Raw genomic sequence first — 12,018 nt, 5'->3', positions numbered from 1 at the left:
GTCTCTTCCCAGTGGAAAGGACTGCCTCCCAGGGGCGGGAACCGCAGGAGAAGTTCCTGCTCTGGGTTCCATCTCCCACAGGCACTCAGAGCTGATCCAGGTCCCTGGTTGGTTGGTTGAGCGAACGATGGGTAGATGGAGTCACATGTCATGACCATCCTGCCCTCTGTTGAACCCAAAGACCCGTCCCCCACACAGAACACACATGCGAAATGTCAGATGAGAAATGACAGGAGTTTATTCAGGAGAAGGGGAAATGGGGAGGGATGATGATCTGCCCAGTGTGAGCAACCTTGGCAGGAGCTGCATGGGGACTGTGGGGAGCGGAGAAAGGGGGTGTCTGAGGGAGAAGTGTCCCCAGAAGTGGGGACTCAGGTCCTAGGAACACTCTGAGGGGGCCACTGTCTTCTCCACGGTCTTCCCGTCGTGCGTGACCTGGCAGCTGTAGGCGCTGGCGGACTTCCAGTCTTGGCTGGACACGCTCAGGTAGCTGCTGGCCGCGTACTTGTTGTTGCTCTGCTTGGAGGGCTTGGTGGTCTCCACGCCCTGGGTGACGGGGGTGCCATTTTTCTTCCAGGCCACCGTCACGCTGCCCGGGTAGAAGTCACTCATGAGACACACCAGTGTGGCCTTGTTGTTGGCGAGCTCCTCAGCGGATGGCGGGAACAGAGACACGGAGGGTGCAGACTTGGGCTGACCTGTGGGTGCGGGAGGGGCAGGAGGGGAGAGGCTCAGGGTCCATCCTGAAAGCTGCTGACCTCGGTCTTCCTGTGGGCACAGTGTCCTGAGGACCATGCAGGACCCTGAGGACAGAGGCCTCTCTGGGTGTGAGAGTCTATGCCATGCAGACAGTTCGGGGTGTTCCTACCTCAAGTCCCCATTTTCCTGAGAAACCCTGAGCCTGGAACCTGCCACCATCGTCCTTGTGGGCCCTGTTCTGACCCCACACATCTGACTGTCACCCTCTGGCTCTGCCTTCTCCTGGTATCTGACCAGGCCTGTCTGTGTCTGTCCGTCTGTTTGTCCCACAAAAGATGCTCTGAGCCCTCTGACCTCCTGCTGGGTCCATCTGTGGACACCTCTGGCCTGATCCTCTGTGCTGGGGGCTTCAAAGCTTTAGCCAAAGGTGTCAGTTTTCACCCACATCTATGTCTCCTGCTCCCTGTCTAAACTGGGTGGCAGCTTTTTCTGATGAAACAGAAATCTGTCTGTCTGTCATTGGGTCTCTCTCCTTCTACAGTCAATGCATCCCCACAAATTGGTCGGATCACTAGAGCTCTCGTGCCATGGATTCTGTCATTCCTTCTGCGAGAATGTTCTTCCTGCAGAGACCAAAGGCCACCTTGTCCTCACACCTGTCCTTCCATGCCCTTCCTCCAGCACCTTCTCCTCCCCTGTGCCCTTCCTCCTGCAGGCTTCCCTTGTGCGAGGCTGGTCAGGACTCCGCTTGGCAGCTCCATGCAGCCCTGGGGAGCCCTGCGCCCCAGCACCATTCCTGGCCCCTGTTCACGACATCTGAACCTCTGACTTGGGTGTCTCCAATCTTGGCCCTGAAGGTTCCGGGGCAGCCTAGAATTAGGTTTCCCCTTCTGTAGTCCTTATCCTATATCTCTTTGGGATGGGGGCCCTATTGACACCCACAAGAGCCCATCAGGGGAAACAAAACAGAGCCCATCTAGAATCCAGCATGAACCTGGCAGACAGATGGAAGAAGCCACACACAGGGCACCCTGACCATTCCCCTGTCTCTGGGGACAGAGGTGAATGGCTGAGGGTGACCAAATAGGACAGTAAGAGCAGAAACCCACAGAGCTCAGGTTACCAAGGGCCAGGATCCAGGGTGAAAGCTTGGCCACAGGCTGAAACAGGAGCCAGAGAAAGAGCAGAATTCGCAGAAAATGGCCCAATCCTCTGGGAGAGCAGCAAAGGATGGGGAAGGAGAGACTCACCTAGGACGGTCAGCTGGGTCCCTCCGCCGAACACCCTACACTGTGACACAAACTCATACAAAAACCTCTCTCTGGGAGGCCCTGCCCCACCCCTGAGCCCCCACCTGCAACTGTGATGGAGGAAGCCTGGGCCACTGCCCCCGGCTGCTGTCTGCTCTGCCAGGGGCGCGCTCTGTCCCCCCTCCACCACCTCAGCAGATTGTAGGGTGGATGGATGACACAGCGACTTGTACAAAAGCAGGACTGTTGGATGCAATTCTCCCAAAGGGTATTGGTGTTTGCTATGCTCTGTCTACTGCGGTCTCCTGGGATTGGGATGAGTTTGTAGGGCGTTTATTTCACTGTGAGTGAGTTTCCATGGGAATGGGTGGCACATCTCTCTTATGTCCAAACAACCCCAATCCCTGGGTGAGAGAATGAGGGAAGGGCAGCCTTTAATCCCTCTCCCTTCCTTCCCTTCCAGGGAAAGGCAGGTTGGCCTGTGCACAGAATCTTCTGGCAACTTCCTATGTCCCCAGCCATCTGATCAGGGGCTCAGGCTGATCTTCTCTATCGACAGCCTAGATTGGCACTGTTTAGGGCAGGGGTGGGCAAACTTTTTGACTCGAGGGCCACAATGGGTTCTTAAACTGGACCGGAGGTCCGGAACAAAAGCATGGATGGAGTGTTTGTGTGAACTAATATAAATTCAAAGTAAACATCATTACATAAAAGGGTACGGTCTTTTTTTTTTTTTTTAGTTTTATTCATTTCAAACGGGCCAGATCCAGATCCGGCCTGTGGGCCGTAGTTTGCCCACGGCTGGTTTAGGGTGATGTCAGGGCGGTCCTTTAGAATTGTCAGCCTGTCTTTTAGGATGACCTTGGGGGTGTCCCCTGCCTTCCCTCCCAATGGTGGAGTGGTGTGGGGGTGCTGTGTCAAGGGGGAAGGCTGACCTTGCTGTAACCCACAGGCCACACGCCCCCAGTTCTGAACTGGTCTGACCTGCCCTTACTCGGATCCTGAATTCCAGTGGATATGCCCTCCCTGGGACATCACTGGATGCCCATTCTGTGGCCAGGACGGTGCCCTTTCTAATCCTTCAAGGTCAACTCCCATGTCTACTCCACCTGAGGGCTGACATCACCTGCTCCATCCTTAATCCACCCATAAAAAGTCTCACCCTGATATGACATCAGTTGGTGAGATTCCTCATGATGGAGGTCCATACCCCTGCTATGGTCACCTTGAACCTGACCCAGGCCCATCAGAATATAAACTGAGTTTCCTTGTGCCGTATCCTCACCCCATGTTCCCACACCAGTGACCATAACTTGAAGAGGGTCTCAGAGCTCCTTGTGTTTGTAGGAGGAATGAACATGATGGGGGAACTGTTAGGCTACATGATATTTAATTGTTTCTCTGCTGCAGGATTAGTCGGTGTCATTGCTTAGCTAATGTACATCGGCAAACTTTGGCAAACACACCGTGGGATGCTCTGTTCAAAGCTTTCCATGACTCCATGGTGATGGACCAACCAAGAAACACCCAGATGGTAATGGATTTCCCCACTGGGTTCAATGTCTCTCAATAAGAGCATTGACTTGGCTCAATAGATTCCTTCCCCGATAGTTTTATCTGTAGCCCCTGCTGCCCTCCTGGAACCCTCATTATGTTAAAAGGGACTATGTCCCAGGTGGCGGCCCCATCGGAGCAGTTCCTGCTCTGGGTTCTGGCTCCGACTGGCACTCAGAGCTGATTCAGGGGCCTGGTTGGTTGGTTGGTTGGGTGGTTGAGCGAACGATGGGTAGATGGAGTGACATGTCATGACCATCCTGCCCTTTATTTCACCTAGAGACCCTCCCCCACACAGAACACACATGCGAAATGTCAGATGAGAAATGATAGGAGTTTATTCAGGAGAAGGGGAAACGGGGAGGGATGGCCGCCTGTCCAGTCTGAGCGACCAGGGCAGGAGACGCAGGGGGACAGTGGGGAGCAGGGCAAGGGAGGGTCTGAGGGAGAAGTGTCCCCAGAAGTGGGGACTCAGGTCCTAGGAACACTCTGAGGGGGCCACTGTCTTCTCCACGGTCTTCCCGTCGTGCGTGACCTGGCAGCTGTAGGCGCTGGCGGACTTCCAGTCTTGGCTGGACACGCTCAGGTAGCTGCTGGCCGCGTACTTGTTGTTGCTCTGCTTGGAGGGCTTGGTGGTCTCCACGCCCTGGGTGACGGGGGTGCCATTTTTCTTCCAGGCCACCGTCACGCTGCCCGGGTAGAAGTCACTCATGAGACACACCAGTGTGGCCTTGTTGTTGGCGAGCTCCTCAGCGGATGGCGGGAACAGAGACACGGAGGGTGCAGACTTGGGCTGACCTGTGGGTGCGGGAGGGGCAGGAGGGGAGAGGCTCAGGGTCCATCCTGAAAGGCTGACCTCGGTCTTCCTGTGGGCACAGTGTCCTGAGGACCATGCAGGACCCCGAGGGCAGGGGCCTCTCTGGGTGTGAGAGTCCATGCCATGAGTTTGGAATGTTTGTAGCTCAAGTCCCCATTTTCCTGAGAAACCCTGAGCCTGGAACCTGCCACCATCGTCCTTGTGGGCCCTGTTCTGCCCCCCACACATCTGACTGTCACCCTCTGGCTCTGCCTTCTCCTGGTATCTGACAGGGCCTGTCTGTGTCTGTCCGTCTGTCCCACAAAAGATGCTCTGAGCCCTCTGCCCTCCTGCTGGGTCCATCTGTGGACGCCTCTGACCTGATCCTCTGTGCTGGGGGCTTCGGAGCATTGGCCAAAGGGCTCAGTTTTCACCCACATCTATGTCTCCTGCTCCCTGTCTAAACTGGGTGGCAGCTTTTTCTGATGAACAAAATGTCTGTCTGTCCTTGGGTCTCTCTCATTCTACAATCAATGGCATCTCCACAAATTGGTCAAATCACTAGAGCTTCCATGCCATGGATTCTGTGATTCCTCCCAAGATGTTCGTCCTGCAGAGACCAAAGGCCACCTTGTTCTCATACCTGTCATCCCATGGCCCTTCCACCAGCACCTTCTCCTCCCCCCTGTGTCCTTCCTCCTGCAGGCTTCCCTGGTGCGAGGCTGGTCAGGACTCCGCATGGCAGCTCCATGCAGCCCCGGGGAGCCCTGCACCCCAGCACCATTCCTGACCCTTGTTCATGAGTCCACAGTCCCTGAGACCTGCCCTGAACCTCTGACCTGGGTGTCTCTAGCCTCCAGAGGGTCCTGGGTCACTCTAAAATTTTCACAAGATTACCCCCTCAGTGCTCCTTATCCTCTCTTTCCCTTAAAAAGGGGGCCACCACTGACCCCCTGAAATAATCTTGTCCCAAAGGAGCTTAACAAGGGAAGGCAGAACAGAGCCCATCTAGAATCCAGCATGACCCTCAGAGACAGAAGAAGCCACACACAGAGCATCCTGACCATTCCTCTGTCTCTGGGGACAGAGGTGAACGGTTGAGGGTGACCAAATAGGAGAGTAAGACCAGGGACCCATAGAGATCAGGTTCCCAAGGGCTGGGATTCTGGGTGAAAGCTTGGGCACAGGCTGGGACAGGACCCAGAGAGAGAGAAAAACCAGCAGACAATGGCCCAATCCTCTGGGAGAGCAGCAAAGGAGGGGGAAGGAGAGACTCACCTAGGACGGTCAGCTGGGTCCCGCCGCCGAACACCCAACACTGTGACACAAGCTCGTACAAAAACCTCTCTCTGGGAGGCCCTGCCCCACCCCTGGGCCCCCACCTGCAGCTGTGCTGGAGGAAGCCTGGGCCACTGCCCCCGGCTGCTGTCTGCTCTGCCAGGGGCGCGCGCTGTGCCCCCTCCACCACCTCAGCAGATTGTAGGGTGGATGGATGACACAGCGACTTGTACAGCAGCAGGCCTGTTGGAAGCAATTCTCCCACAGGAACTTGGTGCCTGACAGGCTGTTTCTACTGTGGTCTCCTGGGATTGGGATGAGTTTTGAGGCATCTGTTTGACTGTGAGTGAGGTTCCATAGCCTAGGCCCAGAGGCACAAGGGGAGCTACAGCATGCTGGCTTCTTGTCACCAGGAACCATAGAGATCCATCCCCAGGGGTCATGTCGGGACCCACAGAAGCCTCCCAAAGAGGCTCCCAATGGACAAATGGCCATCGTTCGCAGCCACATTGTTGTCATCACTTGAGGAACCCGTGGTGCTTTCACACGGCAGATCCATTCACCTGCTAGAGTTCCCCAAGCCACTCAGTGGCCATTGTTACCATGGAAGGACTTTGGGACCAGACCACCGTCCTGCAAACTGGAGGACCAAAGAGAAATTCCCCATTCCCTCATCTGTGCTAGGGTGTGACACACACTGCCTGGTGGAGACAGATCTGCTGGAGGGACTCCTTTCATGCACATGCGGGGCACCACAGGAGGAGGAGGGCGAGTCTGGAATATCCCATGATGCATTTCTTCCTATCTGATGGACCATGTCATTGGACTTCCAAGCAGCAGATGTCCTGAAAGGAGGTCTATTCCATAGGGGACCTTTGGTGCAAAGTGGCAACCATCCTGGGAGGCAATTTGGCTAAAGTCCAACCCGGACCTTGTGAAGCTTCTGATGCCAAAACCATTTTGCAGGAACATGAGGAGGAGTGACCTCCCCCCCCCCCCCCCCAGATGCAGCTCGTGGAGGCTGGACCCGCATCCCGACTGAGGGAAAGCCCCCGAGTCCAGCAGCTCAGCCCCTCAGCCACTTGCTGGCATGGAAAAGCTGGAGTGATTTGGGGGACACTTCCAGACCTAACATCACAATGCAGGACCTTATTCTGTTCTCATATGCAAACAACACCTAAGATACAACGAAGTAAATACACTAAAAGCTGGTTATAATGGACTAATTCTGTGCAGGGGTGTCCATATAAAGCTGAAATTTCATTATATCATAAAGTAGGTTTCCTAACACGTACATAAAAAATTGACAGATTAGTCAGTCTCCCCGTCTCAGCGGCCTGGAGTGAGTGTGTCTCTGACACCAGCTGCACTCAGGGCAGAGACACAGGGAGCGAGGGGGAAGGGGCCCAGGGGTGGAGTGGTGGGGGTGCTGTGTCACCGGGGAGGCCTGACCTTGCTGTACCCCACGTGCCACACTCCTCCTGCTCTGAGCTCCTCTGACCTGCACTTACTCTGCTCCTGAATTCCAGTTGATACATCCTCCCTGGGACATCACAGGATGCCCAATTGGTGCCCAGGACTGTGCCCTTTCTAATCCATCAAGGTCAACTGTCACGCCCCCTCACACCTTCCTGGTGCAGGCTGACATCATCTCCTCCATCCTTAAACCAACCATAAAGAATCTCACCCTCATCTGACTTCATGTGTTGAGACTCCTCATATTGTGGTCCATGCCCCCGGCTAGAGTCACCCTGAGCCTGACCTTGACTCAGGAGAATTAGAACATAAACTGAGTTTCCTTGTTCCTCATCCTTACCGCATGTTCCCAGCACTACTAACATGCCTTGAAGGGAGTTTCAGGCTCCCTGAGTTGGTAGGAGGAATGAATGCAATGGGGGAATTGTTAGGTTCCATGATATTTAACTGCTTCTCTCCGCAGGACTAGTTAGTGTCTTTCCTTAGCTAACGTGCATTGTCTAAGTTTGACGAATGCCCCATGGAGGCACTGCTCAAAGCTTTCCGTGACTCCATGCTGATGGGCCAACCATGAGCCCCTCACCTGGTAATGGCTTCCCATTGGGCTCCATGATGGACAGGGAAGTTCAATGTCTGTTCCCAATGACCACAGTCTTGGTTCCATGATTTCCTTCCCAATATTTCCATCTGTAGCTCACCATGCCCACCTGGGACCCTCTCCATTTCTCCCTGGTCCCTCCTCAGGGCCCCTGGATCCCCGTCACTCAGCCCTTGTCCCTTTCCAGGTGACCAAGACTGTGTACCAGGGGCTGGTCCTAGAGGAGAAGTTTCTGGCCTGGGTCCCAGCGCCCATTGGCACTCAAGCTCATTCAGGTCCCTGATGGGTGAGTGGAGTGGACCTCAGGTAGGTCCATGTCGTGTCATTCCTGTCCTGCCCTTTATTACCGACCTTTCAACCTAGAGACCCTCCCCCACAGAGAACACACATGCCAAATGTCAGATGAGAAATGACAGGAGTTTATTCAGGAGAAGGGGAAACAGGGAGGGATGGCCACCTGCCCAGTCTGAGCGACCAGGGCAGGAGCCTCAGGGGGACAGTGGGGAGCAGGGGAAGGGAGAGTCTGAGGGAGAAGTGTCCCCAGAAGTAGGGACTCAGGTCCTAGGAACACTCCGAGGGGGCCACTGTCTTCTCCACGGTCTTCCCGTCGTGCGTGACCTGGCAGCTGTAGGCGCTGGCGGACTTCCAGTCTTGGCTGGACACGCTCAGGTAGCTGCTGGCCGCGTACTTGTTGTTGCTCTGCTTGGAGGGCTTGGTGGTCTCCACGCCCTGGGTGACGGGGGTGCCATTTTTCTTCCAGGCCACCGTCACGCTGCCCGGGTAGAAGTCACTCATGAGACACACCAGTGTGGCCTTGTTGTTGGCGAGCTCCTCAGCGGATGGCGGGAACAGAGACACGGAGGGTGCAGACTTGGGCTGACCTGTGGGTGCGGGAGGGGCAGGAGGGGAGAGGCTCAGGGTCCATCCTGAAAGCTGCTGACCTCGGTCTTCCTGTGGGCACAGTGTCCTGAGGACCATGCAGGACCCCGAGGGCAGGGGCCTCTCTGGGTGTGAGAGTCCATGCTGTGCAGGGCAATTTGGGGGGTTCCTAACTCAACTCCCCATTTTCCTGAGAAACCCTGAGCCTGGAACCTGCCATCACTGTCCTTGTGGGCCCCGTTCTGCCCCCCACACATCTGACTGTCACCCTCTGGCTCTGCCTTCTCCTGGTATCTGACTGGGCCTGTCTGTGTCTGTCTGTCTGTTTGTCCCACAAAAGATGCTCTGAGCCCTCTGCCCTCCTGCTGGGTCCATCTGTGGACACCTCTGACCTGATCCTCTGTGCTGGGGGCTTCGGAGCATCGGCTCAACGGCTCAGTTTTTCACCCACATCTATGTCTCCTGCTCCCTCTCTAAACTGGGTGGCAGCTTTTTCTGATGAACAAAATGTCTGTCTTTTTGTCATTGGGTGTCTCTCATTCTACAGTCAATGCATCCCCACAAACTGGTCAGATAACTAGAGCTTTCATGCCTTGGATTCTGCCATTTCTTCTGAGAGGATGTTCATTCTGCACAGACCAAAGGCCACCTTGTCCTCATACCTGTCCTTCCATGCCCTTCCCCCAGCACCTTCTCCTCCCCCCTGTGTCCTTCCTCCTGCAGGCCTCCATGGTGCGAGGCTGGTCAGGACTCCGCATGGCAGCTCGATGCAGGCCCCTGGGAGCCCTGCACCCCAGCACCATTCCTGACCCTTGTTCATGAGCCCACAGTCCCTGAGACCTGCCCTGAACCTCTGACCTGTGTGTCTCTGGCCTTGGCCCAGAGTTTCTGGGTCACCCTAAAATTTTCACAAGGTTACCCCCTCAGTGCTCTGTATCCTCTCTTTCCCTTAAGACGGGGGCCACTGATGACCCCCTGAAATAATCTTGTCCCACAGGAACTTAACAGGGGAAGACAGAACAGAGCCCATCTAGAATCCAACATGACCCTCAGAGACAGAAGAAGCCACACACAGAGCATCCCATCCATTCCTCTGTCTCTGGGGGCAGAGGTGAATGGCTGAGGGTGACCAAATAGGACAGTAAGAGCAGAAATCCACAGAGCTCAGGTTCCCAAGGGCCGGGATCCAGGGTGAAAACCTGGACACAGGCTGAGATAGGACCCAGAGAGAGCAGAACTTTCAGAAAATGGCCCAATCCTCCGGGAGAGCAGCAAAGGAGGGGGAAGGAGAGACTCACCTAGGATGGTCAGCTGGGTCCCTCCGCCGAACACAAAACACTGTGACACAGGCTCGTACAAAAACCTCTCTCTGGGAGGCCCTGCCCCACCCCTGGGCCCCCACCTGCAGCTGTGCTGGAGGAAGCCTGGGCCACTGCCCCCGGCTGCTGTCTGCTCTGCCAGGGACGCACTCTGTCCCCCCTCCACCACCTCAGCAGATTGTAGGGTGGATGGATGACACAGCGAGTTGTCCTGCAGCAGGCCTGTTGGAAGCAATTCTTCCAAAGCAGCGGTTCTCAACCTGTGGGTCGGGACCCCTTTGGCCTTCGAACGACCCTTTCACAGGGGTCGCCCAAGACCATCCTGCATATCAGATATTTACATGACGATTCATAACAGTAGCAACATTATGAAGTAGCAACGAAAATAATTTTATGGTTGGGTCACAACATGAGGAACTGTGTTTAAAGGGCCAGAAGGTTGAGAACCACTGTTCCAAAGGAACTTGGTGCCTGATAGGCTGTTTCTACTGCGGTCTCCTGGGATTGGGATGAGCTTGGAGGGCATCGATTGCACTGTGAGTGAGGTGCCATGGCCTAGGGCAGTGGTCCGCAAACTCATTAGTCAGCAGAGCCAAATATCAACAGTACAACGACTGAAATTTCTTTAGAGCCATATTTTTAAAAGTGAAACTATATAGGTAGGTACATGGTTATTAACTTAGTTAGGGTACTCCTAAGGCTTAGGAAGAGCCATACTCAAGGGGCCAAAGAGCTGCATGTGGCTTGGGAGACGCAGTTCGCCGACCACGGGCCTAGGGCGATAGGCAACAGGGGAGCTAGAGCATGCTGGCTTCTTGTCACCAGGAACCATAGAGATCCATCCCCAGGGGTCATGTCGGGACCCACAGAAGCCTCCCAAAGAGGCTCCCAATGGACAAATGGCCATCGTTCGCAGCCACATTGTTGTCATCACTTGAGGAACCCGTGGTGCTTCCACACGGCAGATCCATTCACCTGCTAGAGTTCCCCAAGCCATTCAGTGGCCATTGTTACCACGGGAGGACGAAGGGGGCCAGACCACCGTCCTGCAAACTGGAGGACCGCAGAGAAACATCCCCATTCCCTCCTCTGTGCTGGGGTGTGACACACACTGCCTGGTGGAGACAGATCTGCTGGAGGGACTCCTTTCATGCACACGTGGGGCACCACAGGAGGAGGAGGGCGAATCTGGAATATCCCATGATGCATTTCTTCCTATCTGATGGACCAAGTCATTGGACATCCAAGCGGAGGATGTCCTGAAAGGAGGTCTATTCCATAGGGGTCCTTTGGTGCAAAGGGGGAACCATCTGGGAGGCAATTTGGCTATAGTCCAATCTGGACCTTGTGAAGCTTCTGATGCCAAAACCATTTTGCAGGAACATGAGGAGGAGTGACCCCCCCCAGATGCAGCTCGTGGAGGCTGGACCCGCATCCCAACTGAGGGAGAGTCCCCGAGGCCAGCAGCTCAGCCCCTCAGCCACTTGCTGGCATGGAAAAGCTGGAGTGATTTGGGAGACACTTACAGACCCAACATCACAATGCGGGACCTTATTCTGTTCTCATATGCAAACAACACCTAAGACAAACCAAGTAAATACACTGAAAGCTGGATATAATGGATTAATTCTGTGCAGGGTTGTCCATATAAAGCTGAAATTCCATTATATCATAAAGTAGGTTTCCTCACATGTACGTAAAAAATTGACAAATTAGTCAGTCTCCCCATCTTAGCGGCCTGGAGTGAGTGTGTCTGTGACACCAGCTGCACTCAGGGCTGAGACACAGTGAGGGAAGGGCAAGGGGCCCAGGGGTGGAGTGGTGGGGGTGCGGTGTCCCCGGGGAGGCCTGACCTTGCTGTACCCCACAGGCCACACTCTGCCTGCTCTGAGCTGGTCTGACCTTCTCTTACGTGGCTCCTGAATTCCAGTTGATATGCCCTCCCTGGGACATCACAGGATGCCCTATTGGTGCCCAGGACTGTGCCCTTTCTAATCCATCAAGGTCAACTGTCATGCCCCCTCACACCTTCCTGGTGCAGGCTGACATCACCTGCTCCATCCTTAGCCAACCATAAAGAATCTCACCCTCATCTGACTTCATGTGTTGAGAGGCCTCATATGGAGGTCCATGCCCCCGGCTAGAGTCACCCTGAGCCTGACCTTGACT

General features: G+C 55.0%; 2 gene segments (V, D, J or C); both read right to left on the bottom strand.

The window, feature by feature from the left end:
• Window positions 1-215: 215 nt before the first annotated feature.
• LOC138998130 (Ig lambda chain C region-like) lies at window positions 216-3,239 on the bottom strand. The segment is given in 3 exon segments: window positions 216-698; window positions 1,950-2,053; window positions 3,235-3,239. Coding segments are annotated over 3 exon segments (429 nt in total).
• A 579-nt stretch (window positions 3,240-3,818) lies between these two features.
• The window catches only part of LOC138997547 (immunoglobulin lambda-1 light chain-like), a 92,677-nt gene continuing 84,477 nt past the window's right edge, over window positions 3,819-12,018 (bottom strand). The window contains 2 exon segments of the V gene segment in view: window positions 3,819-4,301; window positions 5,578-5,615. Of these exon segments, the coding sequence occupies window positions 3,982-4,301; window positions 5,578-5,615 (358 nt within the window).

This window comes from Myotis yumanensis, unplaced genomic scaffold (genome assembly GCF_028538775.1).
Source record: "Myotis yumanensis isolate MYYU_CA2020_CCGP unplaced genomic scaffold, mMyoYum1.0.hap1 SCAF_19, whole genome shotgun sequence".
In the NCBI taxonomy this organism is placed as follows: domain Eukaryota; kingdom Metazoa; phylum Chordata; class Mammalia; order Chiroptera; family Vespertilionidae; genus Myotis; species Myotis yumanensis.
The sequence above is the reverse complement of the archived record's forward strand: the minus strand, read 5'-3'. Positions and strand labels throughout refer to the sequence as shown.